This window comes from Sebastes fasciatus, chromosome 8 (assembly GCF_043250625.1).
Source record: "Sebastes fasciatus isolate fSebFas1 chromosome 8, fSebFas1.pri, whole genome shotgun sequence".
Taxonomy (NCBI): domain Eukaryota; kingdom Metazoa; phylum Chordata; class Actinopteri; order Perciformes; family Sebastidae; genus Sebastes; species Sebastes fasciatus.
In genome coordinates, this window is record NC_133802.1 from 8,620,655 (window position 1) to 8,640,324 (window position 19,670).

A 19,670-nucleotide genomic window follows, 5' to 3' on the forward strand; every position below is an offset into this window, starting at 1 on the left:
TTTGCTTAGCAACCACATTACCGCTCCAATCACAGCAGCAGCATTTGGGATAATGTAGGGCCAGAGCGCTGTGCTGAGCTGTGTGCTGTGTGGAGGCGGTGCATTAGACTCACAAGCACACACACACACACACACACACACACACACACACACACTAGTCTGATGCCTCTCTCACTTAATGCTGCAGCTCTCTCCAAGCATGAAAGGAAGAGGGAGAGTAGGGTTTTTTTTTTTTTACACAAGACTGCCTTGCCTTAATACTCAAGCTCGTGCATAGCCCACTTAGAGAGAGAGAGGGAGAGAGGGAGAGACACTGTCTGGCACCTTGAAACACACACTAAAGTAAATCCATTATCGCTTTTCCCCTCCCTCTCTCTCTATGCCACAGAGGTGTCTGACTGTCTGCGGCCCCATCGAACTAATAGACTGAAATAGAAATTTCCGTGGTTGCCGGTGCTGGCTGTGCCCTGAAGCATCGACCCACACACGCAAACACACACACGCACCATACAACACATTTTAAGCCGTCCTCTCTAGGACTTCAGTGCTATTCCTGTAATGAACTGCCGGTCGCTGAACTTCAGGTTAGCCTAATTAACACTCTGAATGGGACTTTGTACGACGCGCCCTGCACACAGCCAGCAGTCAACACTCATGTGGCCCATGCTGTGTGTGTGTGTGTGTGTATGGCAGGTACTGAGGCATGTATCTGATGCTGTAAAGCTGAGAGGGTGGAATACTCAGGTCCCCGCAGTGGTTGGCAGCATTATCAAGGGCAGAAAACAACATCCATGCGGCGGCCGACTGGGTTTTTACTATCACAGACAAGGCTCAAAGTTCATTAGCACTACTGTATGGAAACACACACACAGTGCAAATAAAGCCCAGTCAAAGCGGGGTTAATGGAGATGCAGCAGCTTGTCGATTGTGTCTGGCTATCTGTTTATGACTGTCAGAGGCGCTGATAGTCATGAGTTTGTTATTTCTTTCAAAATACTATCCCTGTTTGTCACCGTCTGGGCTTCTAAACCTTATTTGCTCTGGAGCACAATTACCTCATGTGACGGAGGAATTTTACTACAGACTCTCTCAGAGAAGTCTCTGTTTCAACCCAAATTTTGGACCAAATCCCAACAGTTATTGCCGGATACTCCTACTTGCAAAGACGGAACATGAGCATTCACACAGCCATCGGGGCTTAGTACACGAGGAAGAGGAATGGGGAGGGAAGCCGACCACGTGGGGGCCTTTTCAGCTCAAATAGAAAACTTCCTTCCTCTGTTTCTCTGCGGCTTATTCACCGAGTTTTATTTGTAACCTCTGATTCTGGCAGCTCCTCCGCTTGGACCCTGCGTGCCGGGCTGCAGGCGGGCCCCCCTGGCCGGGACACTGCTGTTGGTTTTGTTTTTGGGCGTGTTTTTTTGTTGCTCGGGGTACATCTTTGTGAGGGCAGAGCACAAAGAGGCTCTTTGGTTCACTGCAGGGTGCTGGGCAGCCTCAAAAAATAACCGAGCCGGCTAGGCCAGCACATACTGGCGCTTTCCACTCCGGAGCCGGACATTTTGTTCCACTGTTGAATTCTGGGAGAGGCAGAGCGAGTGAAAGAGAGACATAGGGAGAAAGAGAGAGTGAGAGGCTTCACTCTAGGAGCCAAAGCACATGCTTTCCAGTGGTGAGGGAGTGGGAGGGTCTGAAGTTTGGTTTGACACATAAAGGTTTTGGAAGGCTGTTACTGTAGGCAGAAGCTTCCTTTAGTCAGTATTTACTTTCAATTTAATGTAATTCTGTTTTATAACAACTAAGGATTTGATTTTGTGGATTTTTCCCCATTTAGGTCAGTTATGATAACACTGTACTCACCAAAGTAAGTTTGAGAGTTTGGGTAAACTCCAAATAAGTTTGACCTACCTCTGGATTGTTTAAAACCATCAGACTGTTTTTTGGCCCATCTGATTCATTTTAAGCAGTCTAGTGACTTTACATTAGCAATGGTTGACAAAATTACAAGAAAGTACTGGAATTATCCTTTAATGCCAAACAAGTCGTACTTGTCCTTTAAGCTTTCCTGGATGCAATTAGAGGTATGAGCTCCATATATCAGTTTAGTCATAACCTACACGAGAACAAATGGCAATACGGCCATGATGATGCCAAATAGTCCGAAGACTGTCCGCCAAAAACACACCAGAGCGGTGGCGAAGTGCAGCCTGTGGCCGTTCAATGTCTATGGAAAGCTACAATGGCCACTCCGAAGTGCAGCCAGAGAGTTCCCGCCGCCATTGTTTTCTTGCCGCCTGAACACGTGAACACACCTCCCGGCTGCAGAAAATTGTGCGAGCCACGCGCTACCTGGTGTGTTTTCGACATTAAGACGCTGCATTGTCAGAAGGCACTGACTGACATTGTGACAAGAACATGTAGACAATCTGTTGCGTAAATGCTGCTGAACACGCTTCCGACAGCAGGGCGGAGGCGCCACAGGAAGTTGGTGTGGTGTGTCGAAACCAGAAGTCTAAGTTTCTGCCTGCCACGGCTCTGCGGTAGAAGTTCAGACTGACTCAGTCTGCAGGGTTGTTGTGGCCGACAGCCGACACACTGCTCACCCTGGCTGTACTGAGAAAAAAGGGAAGCAGGAGGGATTGCAGTGCAGCAGGTGAACTTGTGACACTGCATGGGTTCACTTGTTCAGCTGTGTATATATATATGTGCTGTGTTTTCATTTTGTACAAAAAGGCCCATCCCTAGGCTTCTGGCTGTTGTCCACTGACAGTCACCCCACACCGGTCACGTGATGAAGGGGGAGGGGGCTTCCATTGGAGTAAACTCTAGTATCAGCGACCTCTCTGAACCTCAGTGATGATCTGTAGGCCAGGCAAGGAACAACAGGATCACCCAGTAGAAAACATTTACACAACCACAGAGATGGTCCCTCACAGAGGTTGATGTTTGTGCAGGAGAGACCAATACATGGAGTCAATGGTTTGAATTCTAAAGTTGTGACAAAGCTTTTCCATCCTGGCAAGAATATTTTTAGCAGTTAACTTCTAATTTGTTGTTATGTTTTGGATTTATTTTTTAGCACAAAAAAGATTGAAGATCAGAGTCAAATCACCTATTAATTAATTGGCAATCTATATCCAAAAATGGTATTTGTTTTCAAAGGCTTAATCAATTTATAACTTTCTCACTCAAACAAAAAAATCCTAACATTAACACCGAAAAGAATGTAATCTGAGACTAAATGCCACAAAAGCAGCGCAAATGAGGATGAACTTTTGTTCAGTCAAAGCAGTGGGGCCGAGAGGAAAGAGAGTAGAACTTCCTGTCCTCCGTCTCATCCTCCTCTACCAGCCAGGTTGGTTTCTCCTCTGGCAAAGGGAAGACTAATGGACACATTACCCGCCGGCTTGTCCCTCCGCGGCGATTATGTGGCTGTGAGGTCATCCCTTCACTTCTCCTCCCATCCACATCAGGGATCTATCATTTCATTACTGCCATTGGGGAGGAGGAGGAGGAATGGCTGAGGCATCCGTCCATCTATCCACCTTCACATTCACTACAATCTGCAAAATGAAAGACGACTAGTCCTGTCGCCCCTGTGAGGCAGGAAATCTCAATCCAAAGTCTTCTCCCGTGTGCTCCCTAGCTGGTGGAATGAGTTACCAAACTCGGTGAGCAGAATCCCTCTCTGTTCTAAAAAATCTCTTCCCACTGAGGTACCCTGGAACTCCCTTCTAGACAATCCAAGACCCTACCAACCTATTGAGAACTGTGCTATGTGGGTGACTGCTTATTAACAGGGGAAGTAGTTTTTTTTTTTACAACATTGATGGCTCCACAATGCAAGCATTTATAGTGGCTGGCTTCCTCAAAACCATTAATTTGATTAATCGGGATACTGACAAGCTCCTCATTGGATAATTTGAAGGGCATGCAGGCCTTTGCAACCTTTTGCATTCATTTTAAGGCTTAGAAATAGAATCTGATCTTGCCGTTGTAAGTTGTTCTGAATGTGTGTGTGTGTGTGCGAGCTAGAGAAAGTACATTTGTGCCTGTGCATTCTCAGCCGTAGGTGAGCAGGGCCTGAGATGTATTGATTGCTGCAGGAAGTGGCATCTGATGTTTCACAGCACTTCCCGAGCTGGATGGCTTCACCACCGACGGTGAAAGCCATGAAAGGTGGGGGGGTCTGGCAGGATGGGAGGAAGGGGTTTGACACAGGGGAAGTAACCACTTCAAGGGAACATGGAAGGGTGAGAGAGGGAAAGACAGAGAAATAACACCTCTGGCTCTGTCCTTGGGGCTGAGACTAAACACTGCCTCCCGTCTCGGCTTCTTCTCAGAACAAACACCGACTCTGCTCTGTGGAAAATCCAGCAAACCCTCAACTGTCTAAGCAGGCCTGGTGTCTTGTATCACGATATGTCCACATAGTGTCTATATCTTGATAAGAGGGACCGCAGTACACACCTCAACCTGGCTTTAAAGCACAATAAGCATCTGGGCCAACCACTTGTGATTGGATCATACCTCCACATTTGATGATATCTATGAGAAATGAAACCACTTCTGAAGAAAAAAAAAATTGTTGAAGATTTTACACTTGGCCATGCTGCATGAGAGGAGGATGTGATATCGTATGCCTCACCTTGATTATGATCTTCATAACCTTGTCTCAGATTTTTGCAGTATTTCAATCAACTCTCATTAACTGTGTTTGGGAGATTCAATTTATACCCCTTTTCCACCAACATTTGTGCGTATATGGTCTTTTTTTTAAACGCGGAAAAAACAACTAAACATAGGAAATAGACTCCTTTCAGCTGTGGAAGTATTCCTTTCTGTGGGTTTTTTTGTGTTTCATGTTCAACGTCATGAACACGCCGGAACTCAGGCTTGGTAAACAGCAGAAAGCAGCATGAAGGCCAGTGAAAACGTTACGGTGGTTACTTTTTTTATATATATATATATATATATATCTGCTACTTATTCAGTCTCTCTTTCAAACTCGGTGCCAACTAATTTGGAACGATGTTCGAGCGCTGCTCGGACGAAGACAGGGATGACAAAGAGTCGCAGTTACCGACGGAGGCGACAAGCATCTCGCTGGAAAAGGGGCAAAAATTATCATAATGTTATAGTGCTTTTGCTTTATTCTGGAGAAAATTAAGCCTGGATAAAATTTGTGAAGCATGAAAAAAAAGTTGGGTTTTCTTTGCCATATTGCCAAAGCCAAGGATATCCTTTATGCACCACGCTGCAAAGTTGACTGGGTGTTAAATCAGTGCATTGAGGGATGCCTTTGTGTTTGAGCTGGTACATCAGCAAATCAATACGGTCAATATGGTGAAAATATCAAGCAACGTAACCAGTAGAGACCAGGGTGCAACACTCTCAGTAAAGACAACCATCTGGGTATTAATCATAATTAAATAGATATTAGAAGAGAAATCTGATGGTCTTAACCCTGTAGTCCTAGAATGTGGGAGACATGCATTGTTGTCGTGAAAGCTTTGCAAACCACACGTGCTGTCACACACACACACACAGAGCAGACGTATATAAATGGCAGTGGGCTTTATATAAACAGATGTCCTACTGCTCAAGATAGCCTTGGCAGTGTTTCTTTGAAGGGAAGGCACTGAGAATAATGTCTTTGTGCTCTCTGCGGGTCAGAGGTGGTTACACACACCACACATTACATTGTCTTAGAGATCTATAATTACATTAATTATAAGCCAAAGACTTCAAGAGGTCTATTGTCTGCTCTGTAGGAGTGTAATGAGAGTGTGTGCACGTGTGTGTGCATGTGTGTGTGTGTGTGTGTGTGTGTAGATAGAGGATGCCTGGAAAGCTGAGTGTATGTGCAAAAAAATTGTTTAGATATTTTCTGTGTCTGCACGTGTGTGAGCTTTACAATAAGAAATGAATAGCGTGGGTGATGGGGGGGGGAAGGGCTTGGGATGTGAAATCAATTGGTTGAGTTGAGGGGGGTGGGGGAGAGCAAGTCTGGGCCTGGTGAAGGCTTCCTGAACCTGAGAAGCAGGCATCCGTGCCAGGAGGAGGGATCTCCTTTCAGCATATTGTTTTATTTAGCATCTGCATGGCCGCTTCATTTGCCAGAGTGCGGGCTGGGATGGATTAATTCAAGAGATTGGTGACTTGTAGGGGAGGAATGGCCCGGCCAGTCTGGAGGAAGGATGTTAACCACATTATAAGCCTTGTGTTTGCAACACTTAATTCCAGAGGAGTAAAGTGAGCCTACTGAGCCCTACCCCTTCACTGCCTCAACCAAGAGGCCCTGGTTTGCTCAAACACTCACACACACACACCTTCCACCTGGACTTCCTAACAAGCTGCAGTTCAAAGACTTTGTTTCTGTTTCTGCACTGGTAGCCTAAATGAAATCCGTCTAGTTCTGCTCTGCCAGTCTAAACTTTTCTCCCCCCAGCTGGGTTTAACCCGGCTCTCCAGTCTCAGCTCTCACCGACTGCAACCAGCCTAAACCTGTCCTTCACTGACTGGTTTCACTTCAAAACCCTGTGATCTCATCCTCCAAACTTTTCATGCGTTACACTGCACCGACACAAAATCCACTTTCAGTTGTATCTTGCTATCGAGGCACACCCGGCCTCACAGCACTTCTTAATAAAAATAAAAATAAAAAAAAACAACTGTTGTGATAAACACAGAAAGGTTTTTAATGGTCAGTCAAAGTTCAGGACAAAGTTGCTTTGTTGGAACAATGGGGCAAGTTGCTGGTCCACTCCCTGATTAATCCAGTTTAAGATTAACCCATACTGCCTCAACATAACCAAGAGCGGCTAGACGTGACTATGAGTCAGAGCAGACTAAACAAAAGTAAAGATCAGAGTTGTTTGTAGATTATACTGCCAGGAAGCTACGCCTTTTCCGAGAAAAGACGAGCACAAGACAGCGCTGATTCTGCTGTATTCCTCAGTGTTGAAATTGAAATTTTCAGAAGGCATGTTCGTAATCCTCAAAGACACGTATACCCTTGAAAAAAAGATGTATTCTGATTCTTTGACCCAAATAAAGATTTTAGATCTATTTATTTTGGACCAAAGATGACACATTTTCAGAGTAGAGCTGAACAATACATCGTTTTTTTATATTTGAAAATTGTATTTTGAAAAGTCTAATTCACAAATTGCAAAAGTTGTTTCAGACAAACTTGTGCCTAACGTGTCTTTGAATCTCTTTTGAATGGCCATACTCAAACGGGAGATGAAAAACCTGCCATTTGTGGGGTCAACGCAACTGATCTGGTGACGCAATTGGTTGCACGTACGACCCAAGTAGTTGTTGAATGAAGAATGAAAAAAAACGACCCTGCCTACTTTATCAACTCCACACACCTGAGGATTTCCGCATTGTTTGGACACCATCCAACCAACTCCACCAAGTTACCTTGAAAGCTGTCAAGTGTAAATGACAGATAGTTTGGGGATAGCTAACAGTCATTGTTGGAATCTCACAGTTAATCCTTAAAGCGCACCATATCATTGCTCCAATTTCAATTACAATTGCAGTACTTGTTCAGTAAAATCACAAATAGGTATTCAAATTGTTTGGCCCAAAACAAACTGAGGATGAGCTCAATCAATGTTTTATATGAATCAGTTTTAGAGTAGCAAAGGTACCTTTTAATATTGTATGTCAATTATTACCATTAGAGATTGTTAATAAACGTTATTAAAAAGGGGACGAGTGCTACATGGCTAACTCACCTCTCTGTTTGTTTGTGCTGGACAGCAGCAGCCATGACGCTTCCAGGAAAGATGAGCAAACAGACGCAAGAGGGAGGATGGAGGAGGGGGAGGCAAACAATGAGCATCGGTCCATGACTCAGGCGCTTTGGGAGCACTGATCATCCAACAGTGGAGGGGGTTGGGAGGGGGGGGGGGGGGGGGGTTATCACCTCTGTCTGTCCCACAATCACAGATCCACAGCTGATATCCACCACAAAAGAGGTGACAATGGCTAGCCAGCATACAGCGACCCCCCACCCCATATTCTCACAATAATACCTCGCAGAGCTCCTGGGAGCTGCCCTTCCACATAGCTGAGGCCAAGCCAGAGTGACCCACCCCCCTTGCAGAGTCAATGCAAAAACAAAAAAAGCACAACAAAGAGGTTTCCCAGGACCCAGCCTGCCTTCACAACGACAGAAAATACACCTCAAGCCCTTTCAGACTCCTCTCAATGTCTGCCTTTGGACTGGCTGCCAAATGCTTGTTTTGAGAGCTGACACACCATTATTTCAAAAAGGGGTCGTGGAGCATTCAATGCCCCCTCACCACAACATTTGTGCTCAGAAGAAAAAGGGCGAAAGCTCTGTGAACTAGGTTTTGTGCTTAAGGAACTTCGGTGGGGATGGACACACAAAAGAACGAACCTATGTTCTCTCAGTGAAGAAAAAATATCTCTGGAACCGCTCGGACTGCAATAAATATCGTGGTGGGACACGATAAAAGTCAAACCAGATGTGCAGTGTAAACTCTGTCTGTATTGGCTCTGAATTTCCTTGATTTTTACCTTGTTCCATTGATGGTAAAGACAAGCCAGATGGTTAAAACTCTATAGGCCAATGTTGGCTGTAATCCTCTTTCTTTTTATCCGTGTACATTATGCACTACATAGCTGTAGCAGTGGTGAATTGTAGTGCAATGGGAATAATACTTAATAGTTTGAGCTACACATTTTTGACAATCATAAACCCCAATATTTCTTCTACCGTGGGTTCCCAAGGCAGAATTCCAATGGGATTTTGGGGATGAATAACAAAGGATATATATGAAGAAAAAAGCTTTGCCTATTGTGTCGTTCTGCACCAACAGATTTAAACCCGTGTTCAGTTTGTAAAAAATGAAGCTTTGCTGCTGTGCTTCTTTAAACTAAAAACCCATATCTCCCGCTGCCATCACCGACCCATCCACTTGACAGAGATTTTGTAAAAGCTGCTGAGTTGACTTGGCAGCTTCCTCCTTGGAGGAATCGTGCCAGTTCAATCAGAAATAAGATTATCACAGCTTATTATTAGCTTGAAAATCTCCCTGTATCTTCCTTCCCTGTCTCTACCTGTCCTTCCCAAACTTAGAGACGATTAAGGAGAAGCCCATTGGAGAAAACCGTCAGTTGTTGTCCCAACAGTATGAGATGGACCACTGGCTTCTGACATGACACTATGGGAGGATATTCTAGGCCACGCTTGGTAGATGTTGTGTTATACACTGCTAGTGCAGCTGACAAGCCTGTGTGTGTGTGTGTGAGTGTGTGCATGTATGTGTGCATGCACGTGATTCTGTCTGCTTCTGTATTCATTATAAGACTAAGGAGGCATTGCGGGGGTGGAATCTGGGTACTGTGTGGATGTCTGTGCTCATGTATGTGTGTGGTTTGTAGCGTGTGTGAGTGTGTGTGTGTCTGTGTGGGTGTGTGTGTCTGTGTGTGTGTGTGTGGTTGGGGGTGAGGGGAAGCATCACTGTGGGAGACAGGCAGATGGGGATGGAAATGAGTAGGCAGTGAGCTCATGCTAATCTCCTCCTACAGCTCCTACAGCTGATCCAGGCACAGGCACGCACACACACACACACACATATACTCAACCAGCCCTGCATGCACAATCACACACCAAATGATGCAGAGGATGCCTTTGCTATTCAAATGTTTCCATGTGTGGCACATATTTTCATATTTTGTGTAAGCCCCCAAATCTTTCAACGAAATCTGAAAAACATCTGAGTGCACCTCTCATCACGCACATATTCATTTCGTTACATCGCAGTGCCGGTGGATGTTAATTTGTTGGATGGTAATGTGCGTGCGTGCGTGCAGGCGTGCGTGTGTGTCTAGCTGCCTTCGTCAGACAGCCATCTGCCCCGTGGGAGTTGCTGAGCAGCACGCAATTGGCCGACTGCGCATCAAGAGAGGCGAGGGGTGAGGTGGTGGGTCACCTCTTTATTTGGGGAGGGAAAGGTCGCGTGGTGCTGGCTGCTCTTCCAAACATATGGGTGCACAGGGGGGGAGGAAAAGGATGGGGGCGGGGCAGCTCCAGAGGCCAACACTGCTGTCATATACAAAAGGGCGCTCCTGGGCTGACGCAGCACAAAGTAAACCCCCCACCCCGCCGCCGCGATGAAAGCTGTCCTGGCAGTGTTTCCCAGTTTGAAATCCACGTCTTGAACATCAACCGGTCCTGCTGTTCATCCCCAAACATTTACATGTCCTTTTAATGATTACATATTTGTGGCTAAAAGTGCTGATAGCAGATTTAGAAAAAAAAGAAAGCAGCAAGACAGCAAGACAATAGGATAACTGGTACTTTCCTTAGCACCAGGATATCAGATGTGATGCCTCTCAAGCATCACCACAGAGGGACGCTGCATCTTTCTCAACACATCATAGACGTGGGGGGGAGAACAAATCTGGGATCTCACTTTTTTACCCTATCTTTAACCTCAAACCTTGTATTCAGTAGCATTTTAGTGACGTTATTGCAAAGTTTAGATGGTGTAATGGAAGATATTCCATGCTGTTGTAACTGCGCTTAATAAAATTGTCTAAACATTTCAAATTTTTAAACTGTTTATCGCTCACAGGTAAATGGTGTGAACTTCACAGTTTGGTCTGTCTGGGGAAGTCTGTGTAGCTTGAAGCTTTCTGCTGCTTGGCAGACGCAAATAAATACTAATTCAGTGTGATGCCGGCCTTGCATCTGAGCATCACTGACGCATCCTCGGCCAGTACAGACGCCTCAGGGCAGGTAAGGAGGCGAAAGGTTAGAGGATGGTGCTTGGGGATGTGTAGTAAGGACAATAACTGGGCTTACAGTGCCATGTGTGTTGATGAATATTTCAAAGACCCCTCTCATTAAATAAACACGCGGGACCTCAACGCCTACAGTAACCTTCCATCAATATTGAATGAATGCCCACCAAAAAAAAATGACACTGTCGTTCACAAGCCAACGGTCAGGTCATCGAATTGCACCATCTGACTGAGGAAGAGCTTCTTTTTCACGCAACACCTGGAGGAGGTCACCGGGTTCTTTCTTCTGTGCCGCTCTCACAATAACTATCTAGTGAGACACGCTCCTCCGTCCTCCGGAGACTTAGAATAGCCACTGCAAGCTGAGTGTGCTTGTTAGTTTCCCGCTTTATCAGAAGGCTATGAATATTCTGAGAAGGCGTTTCACAGAGTGGGAGGAAATACTTTATTTCCACGCATGCTCTTGGATCTCAAAAGCAATTTTGCTCTGAGCTTTGCATGCATCACTTTCCCAGATAGCTTGCATGCATCTACAACTGCAACATGGACTACTCCTTTGGAACCCTTTTTTTCCCTCCATCTTCTTTGAATGGACGGGCGGGAAGGTGGGAGGTAGCCCGATAGCCCCAGAGAGCCTTGTTTTCCTTCCCCTGCCCCGGGTCTCCTCCTCCGCACAAAGACTGACTACAGCCAGTCAGTTCTTCATAAAGTACTTGGCCGGTTGCTCCATTCATTTGTCATATGAAGACGCTGCTGATGGATGTGGAAGCCAGTGGGCCAGGGATGGGAGCTCAGCAGGGGGGGGTGGAGGGCAGACAATGGCTGGCAATAATGGCTGGAACCTTTTCTTGTTCTCCTCAGTCACTGTCTCCTACTGAATGAGACTTCTGCTATTTGTCAAACAAGATTTTTGAACTCACTGAGCATATGACATTGCCTGAGAAAGGTGTGCAGAGTTGGTGATTCAAGGCCGCTATGGGTCAGCAATGCCACCTAAATAAAAGATTAGTTAATGAAGTTTGGTTTTATCATTAGGTTTTTAAATAATGCTTTAAAAGTTGTGCCCCAAGAGAAGCTGAATTTATTCTCTGAAATACAGCATGACAGCTCTGTTCTCTTTATACATCAATGGTCAGCTCCATCTAGGCCATTTCAATGCATTTAACATAAATGTCAGTATATGGGTGCTCTACAGTTGTAGCATCGGCCCATTTGACCACGGAGACGAGAGTGACGGCCGGCTCGACCGCACGTTACCACGATACGATAACGTTTCCTGCATGCAGCTTTAGCGGTGATGTCTAGTTCTGCTTTTCCTGGCAATGTGTGAAACCCAAAGTGTTTCCATACTTTACTGGATGTGTAGTGTTTACCGCTTTGGATTTTAAATGGGAGGGTGCAGGTCGTATCCACGCAGACCCTCCAACGTTTTATACGTTATCGTTTCGGCTGGCTGCTGTTTGTTTTGGTTGACGGATACAGAACGGATATGATGTCACGTTACTCAGACTACAACAACAAAAGCGGTAACTTCCTGCTAACTCCGCATAGACTCAAATGAAGCAATTATATTGATTCTGGCATTAAAAAATCAATTTCAAATTTATTTATTTTTAAATCACGATACGCAAATAAAGCCAATATGATACCTGAGATTCAGTACGAATCTCTCGACACAATTGTTCCTCAAAGCAAAGTCACTCTTCACAGGGTGAAGAGACAAAAGAGCAAAATAAGTGTAGTTTTAGCAGTTTCCTGCATAGGGGAAGAAAAGCCATGGCATATGTGGAAAGTCATTAACAAAAGTTTCAGCACACAATCTTAATGACTAATTAAACACCCTCTTTTTTTAATTGACTTTCATTTGCATAGCATTCAGGCTCAGAGCAATTACATCCAAATCTTTCTTTCTGAAGAAGAAGCCTCTCTTTCTCAGAATGCCAGTCAGTGAACTCCACTTAGGAGGCACTTTCTGTGTTGTTCTGTCAGTCCACTAATAATTAATTGAGCTTGAAAAGTGATGGAGTTTTCAGTCACATTTGACATAAAGACACTTGGATGTCAATTTGGCATTGATCTCTCTGACCCTCAGTCATGCCTCACAGCATGGACTGACTGTCCTCCATTAGAAACCCAGACTGGCAGCCTGGCCAGGCAACAGAACTCATTATACAGACCTAATTGAATTGGTGGCTTCCTCCTTTTCAAAGCACAGAGGACAAATTCTAAATGATACTATTTGACTGGCAAAAAAGAGAACCATCAAACAGAAACAGCAACAGCATTGCATCTCTTAAAATCACCTTTCCTAACACCCACACAATCAGGACAAAATTGCAGCAGACTTTTGCCACGTTTTGCCATACACCCATGAACAGAGAATGGAAATATTCCCTCAGCAGCCATTGAAATGCACAGCTACCAGCTGTTGTCCTGTCCACTGTGTGGACATGGCTGGCTGTCAGCAGGCTTAGCCAACACTGCGCCTTGCATATGAAACAGGACATGGGCCTATATCCCCTTGGGGAGTTCACTTCCTCTGGGCCCCCACCACCACCACTGCCCCACCTCCCTCCTGAAACAAGCGGCCCCTTCAGCTGGAGGCCAGATATCCCAAGCAGCAGCGGGGGCTTCTCAGGGGTGGGGGTGGTCCAAGTAAAAGGGGAAGTTTTAGCTCCTGCACATAAGAGAATGGCAGCCAGATATTTGGAGTGCAATGCTTTAGAGCCAAATATTAAAACCCCACAAATGACAAAAGTTTCATCTCCTTTTGTCGTTTTCAGGGTTAAATAGATCTGCGCTATATAGAACACTTTAGTCAGCTTTAGTTTCAGCTTTTACTGCAATGAACCACAGGAATAAAGCATAGAAAAAGCCTGCAGGAATGAGTTGTGTGTAAGTACAGGAATATAATGGAGCATAAGTCTCTGAACAAATCACTTCCCACCACTTCAAAAAGAATCCTTGGATGAGGAGGAAATCTGGGTTTCCCTTTCTGTTTTCAACAGTCATGGTTGATACAGTTTTATTCAAGCCAAGAAAAGAGTGTTTTCATTCAAGCTAACAGTGTAAATCACCCTCACTACTGGAGGAGTGGCAGGTCTGGAATGTAAGCATAGACTGACTGTCTGTCTGCCTCTAATGAATGAGCCTTCATCTGTGAACAAAATGTTGTGCCCAATTCTATGACTTCAACAAAGAAAAGTAAAAGTGAAGAATAGACTGAAACTGAACAGGATCCACACCAAAAAAAAGAAAAGGTTTGACATAAACTTGCTGGTTTTGAACCAAGCATGAGTCAAGCTTGAGCTGGCTCGACAGCAAGCCCCCCCCAATCCTCTTCCTCATATCTCCCTTACACAGACGGATTGTGTAGAAATCACATCATCTTGAGGGCGAATTATAAAGTTAGCAACATACTAAATCTGCAACCGCAACCCTTATCTAAACATCCTGATGCGGAAAGCCACTGATTATGTGTGCCACCCACATGTGTACCAGCCAGAAACCAAAAGACTTGCAGCCAAGCGCTGGCATGAGCAACTCTGAGAAGTGTTCCACACCCAGCACATAAACTCATTTAGAGTTAAACAATTCAATACTGCACGCCATTTACTCGCTGCTATTTACAATCAGCGCGGTGGCTCATATCCTTTCAGATAAGGCCAGAGAATGAACTTTTACTGCAAATTGCACGCTCCTTCCTCAAAAGCAGGTAAAGTGAAAAGCTGTTTTCACTCAAACGGTCTGTGATTCAGACGTGTGAGTCTCAGAAGGAAGCTTTCAAAAGAGCATCTGCAAGTAGGGAAGTGCGACAATATCACTTCCTGTGTCTGTCTGCATGCGAGACTCCTGCTAACACTTTTGAAACACCCTCATTAATATTCACAGAGCTGCCCGGTTACTCCTCTGACAGCACGCAGATGATGGCATTTTCTCGTGTGCTGAAAGGTAGTCGAAGGCAGCACGACACAGTCTAGCACTTTGCCTCACATCCTCCAAGAACATTTTCAAAGTGCCTCGGCTGTGCTGAAATGTGCTGACAAAGGGGAGCTCTGTTGCCATAAGTTAAGCAATATTCCTCAACTCCTACCCAGCGTGTATTCCCTCATTAGTGTTTCTTGAAACAAGGTACTTGCGGGAAAAAAAAAAGGAGGAGTCAAATTAAGCGGGGTAGAGGCTCAAATGAGCCTTGGGCTTAACACTTGGGTGCCCCGTCGGCACTTATAAAAATAGAAGAGGCCCCTGAAAGTGGGGGTCCTTGAGGTGTGCCCACTTGAGTCTGAATGAAAGTGTGTGCCAAGAGTGGGTATTCACCATGCATGGCAGGACTTTGGCACTCTTCAGGACTTCAATGGTCTCCCTGATTTCTCTTTCTTTGGCAGATTCCCCTGAAAGACGCCTCAGTGGAGAACTGGATGGGAGCTTCTTGTAAACACTTTTGCTTTCTGTGCCTCATCAACAAGTCTGCTGCCCAGAAGTCCACTCTGGTTTCAATCAGGTCGGCGTAAAAAAGTAGGTAAGAGGGGGAGGATGAGTGTGGGTATGTCAGAGGTGGATGGCTGGCCTCGGGTAGGTGGATGTTTGGGAGGGGGGTCCGATGTTTGCTGAATGCTCTCCTTTGTTGGGATCATATTATGTTTCCACCACAATACTTCTAAACCCTGCTCCATCAACTCCATTCATGTGTAACAGCTCATGCAAATGGCTGCACTAGCCTTTTTTTCTAGGGGTGGGTGGTGGGGGATTCCTTTTATCAGTCTACCACCCAACTACTCTCTCTGCAACCTCCTGCACAGATTATAATCCCTTCATACAGTTTGACAGTCAGTCAGCCCAAAACAGCAGAGCTGGGAGAAAGCACGGAAAACCAGATTCAGATGTCTAAACTACTTCATTTGGTCAGAAGTCTTGTATCTGATCACAGAAACTACAGGAAACATGCAAAGCCAATACCTGGCTGCATGAATGCTCTAATTCTGATTATTCAAATAGTGTTAGAACTATGTCACGTAAAAAAAAAAGAATCAGAGGATGTGGACACAACCAGGGAGAGAAAAAAAAAGCCTTCAACGCTGATAGCAGCGCTGATCAAACCCACAGGAAGCCGAGCACATGACAGCCAGACGAACATTACATTTCATGTGACACACAAGGCTTCACAGACACATGCGCGCAAAATTGGCACATTTTGTCGTAATAACAATAATGCCACTGCTGTGGGAGAGTATCCCCAACCCATGGGAACACGCACTGAAAGAACAACCAGAAATGTAGACCGAGAAAGAAATATCCCACTGAAGTGTAAGTGTGTGTGTAATGAAATGCCATTTAATCTGGAGAAAGGAAGAATAATTATTTCCTCACTTACATGTGAATTCATGTTTAATCTACACACTCCCCCCCTAACTGTTGTTTACGATTTCCCATTGAGCCATTTGTTGGTAAATGAGATTGTATTTACAGTACGGACCAATAAAAGTGAGCCTGAGAGGTGTTTCACAGGCAAATAATGGCTTTATTGCCACCAGAGGCGTTTTGTTGTCACTGCTGGATGAGGCCCAATTAGTAACAATATGTCAAAGATGACCAAATACTGAGTGGTTCCTCTACAGGAGGTTTGACACATATTACACAACAGACAATCCATATGATGAAGTTAAGCCCCAGATTAATTTAGGAAATGTGTAAGTGGTAAGAATTAACCCTTTTAGTTATAATTTAACTGGGGGGAATTTCAATTTTGTGGGACCCACAGGGAACCCTCTCAAGGAGGAAAAACTGGGATACCCAAGACCACACAACTACACACCATCTAGCACTTCACTTCTAGGGGTGCTCTGTGAACTCTTGATGGGACCCTGATTTTGAGCCCCATTATGGTCTTCAGAACAAACACTGTGCTGTTAGAGGGAGGTGTAGGCTACAGTGCATTATAAGGAAGCTAAGAAAGAAATTAAAAGAAGTGATAAATAACACTCAAAAGGAGCTGCAGTGCATAAACTGGATCTTGACAATGGGGGGGGAATAAAAACAAGCCAAAACAGGAGCTTCAACAATTCAAAAATCAAGAGGTCCTGTTGTGAGGACCAGCTCACCCTGGACGATGCTTTCCTCTTGTACTTGTTGGCGAAGTCAAATTTCTCCTTGATGTCGTCCAGGAGCTGCTCCAGACGGGCCTTCTCCTCTTTCCCCGAGTAATCCTGGCCCAAGAGGATGTACGCCCTCCAGTTGGCCGAGTCGAAGCCCCAGTGGCAAGTCCTGTTCTCCTGTGCCTTGTGACTGTGCACCACGAACTTGTGCGTCGGGTACATGAGTCTGCAGTCCATGCACTGGATGCACGCTGCGTTGGGGCTGCTGTACAACTCCGGCACGAACAAGCCCTTGCACTTGCCGAAACACTCGTGGTAGACTTTGAAGCTCCTCTCGGTGAGCTCCAGCTCCAGCGAGCCTCCTCCTCCTCCACCTCCTCCCAGCTCCTTCTTGCAGCGCGGCGGGTATGCTCCTCCGTAGATCAGGGCGTTGCAGAGCCGCTCGGCGTCCGTCTTGGTGATGAGGCCGCAGGACGGAGCCGAGAAGGGCAGGATCCCCATGACTTTGAGGATGTCCAGCTGGTCCGCCGTGCACCGGGAGCAGTAGATGTGCAGGTCGTCGCACACCGAGTTGATCTGCTGCAGGGTGAAGTCCCGCAGCACCGTGTTGAGGATCTGCGGCAGGCACAGCCGCTTCTCGCCGCCGACCACGAAGCAGGAGATGGTCTCGGCTTCCAGCACCGTCTCGCAGCGCTCCGTGGAGCGGTCCGACGGGATGAACAGCGGGCCGGGCATCACCGGCGGCGGCGGCAGATGCTGCAGCACCACCGGCTCGGGCTCCTTGCCGTCCTTCTTGAAGAGGAGCTCATGTTGCCACCGGGCAGAGAAAGCCGCCGGGCCGCCCAGAGAGCTCATAGAGCTGAGGTGAAACTGCTTGAGAGTTTGTTGCAGTCCCGGATGAGGCTGGAAGCTCTGCCGATTTACAGTCTCCATGTTTTTCCTGCAACTTTAGAAGCGTAAATCCTTCTGGTCGTCGACAGGGAATCACGAGGAGGAGCTATCCGTCTGTGAAGCTGGTAAATCCACGGTGAACTCCCAGAACTGAGGAGCAAAACGGCGAAGCGCTTCATAGAAACATCCAGTAAAAAAAAAAAGTCCCGAGTTGGTAGAGTTTTTACTCCCGTGACTAGTGAGTGAACACCGGCCAGTCGCTCCCTGCAGCGGGGCGCCGACTGTCCATGTCTGAACAGAAGAAAAACGTCTCTAAAAACTCCAGAAGAAGCAGAAAAGTTCCGTTTGTCGAATCCCAAAATGAAGGAGGTGAAAACGAAACAAAAGCGGGAGTTGTGAGTCGATACTAAATCCTTATTTGAGGCTCTTTTCCGCTGTCGAGGAGGACTACTGCAGCTATCCACTCACTCTGCCCCCGCAGTTCACTCTGACTGTACCGAGGAGAGGAGTCTGAGAGCCAGCCTGCTCTCTCTCTCTCTCTCGCTCTCGCTCTCTCTCTCTCTCGCTCTCGCTCTCTCTCTCTCTCTCTCTCTCACGCGCCCCCTCCCTCCCTCTGTGTTTGTGTGTCTGGCTCAGTCATTGAATCCCAGCCAGGAATGTGAGTGACTCTGCAGGCAGTGCTGGGCTCTTCCAGGAACAAGCCGTCACCCCCCACTGGCCTGCAGAGAGAGAGAAGCACAGGAAGAAGAAGAAGTGAAGGGAGAGAGAGACAGACAGAGGGGAAGACGAATGCTGCGTTCAGGTCACATGGGAAAAAAAGTACATGAGCGTCCACTTTAAACTGTTTTACAGTAAATTCAGAAGTAAATTCAGCAGTGGTGGAGAGTAGTATAATAAGTACTTGTTCTTTACTTTTTCCATTTTATGCTACTTTATTCTACTACCAGTATAATTCGGAGAGAATATCACAGACATACTTTTTACTATTTTACTTGGTAGCTGAGATTAAAAGTTAACAAGCTGCTATACGTGGCATCAGTCATAATAACACATTAGGCTACTATAACATAATAGCTGATATAATATCATAAAAGAAGGCATTCTGCCTAATGAGTATTTTTTACTTTTGATTGACTACTTAAGTATATTTCTGTAGTATTCTTAAGCAAAGTTTTGCATGATTTTAATTGAGAAGAATTTTTTTTACTAATAGCCTACTTCTTAAATGTACTCATATTTCATTTTGCTAGGCAACTATTGATTTTTACATTTTAAAGAGACATAAACAACAACAACAACAACAACAACAGAGAGGAAAAACACACACACACACACAGATAGTCACATGGGGAAAAAGTACATGAGCGTCCACTTTAAACTGTTTTTTACAGTAAAGTCAGCAGTGTGGTGGAAAGTAGTATAAGTACTTGTTCTTTCATTTTTCCATTTTATGCTACTTTATTCTACTACCAGTAGAATTCAGAGGGAATATCACAGACATACTTTTTACTTGGTAGCTGAGATTAAAAATTAAAAAACTGCTACGTGGCGTCAGTCATAATAACACATTAGGCTACTATAACATAATAGCTGATATAATATCATTAAAGAGGGCATTCTGCCTAATGAGTATTTTTTTTACTTTTGATAAGCTACTTAAGTATATTTCTGTATTATTCTTAGGCATAGTTTTGCAGTAAATTCAGCAGTGGTGGAAAGTAGTATAATAAGTACTTGTTCTTTACTTTTTCCATTTTATGCTATTTTATTCTACTACCAGTAGAATTCAGAGGGAATATCACAGACATACTTTTTACTCAATTCAATTCAATTCAATTTGCTTTATTGGCATGACTGTCAGGTGAACAATATTGCCAAAGCGTCAATTCAATAATA

The 19,670-nt window shown here is 45.3% G+C and overlaps 1 protein-coding gene across 1 annotated transcript in view; it reads right to left on the reverse strand.

Moving 5' to 3' along the window:
• Positions 1–18,263, reverse strand: part of skia (v-ski avian sarcoma viral oncogene homolog a) — a 79,471-nt gene extending 61,208 nt beyond the window's left edge. Inside the window, exon 1 of the mRNA XM_074643131.1 lies at positions 16,890–18,263. Coding sequence (XP_074499232.1) covers positions 16,890–17,816 — 927 coding nt within the window. The 5' untranslated portion in view covers positions 17,817–18,263. The remainder of the gene's footprint in view (positions 1–16,889) is intronic.
• Positions 18,264–19,670: the final 1,407 nt, after the last annotated feature.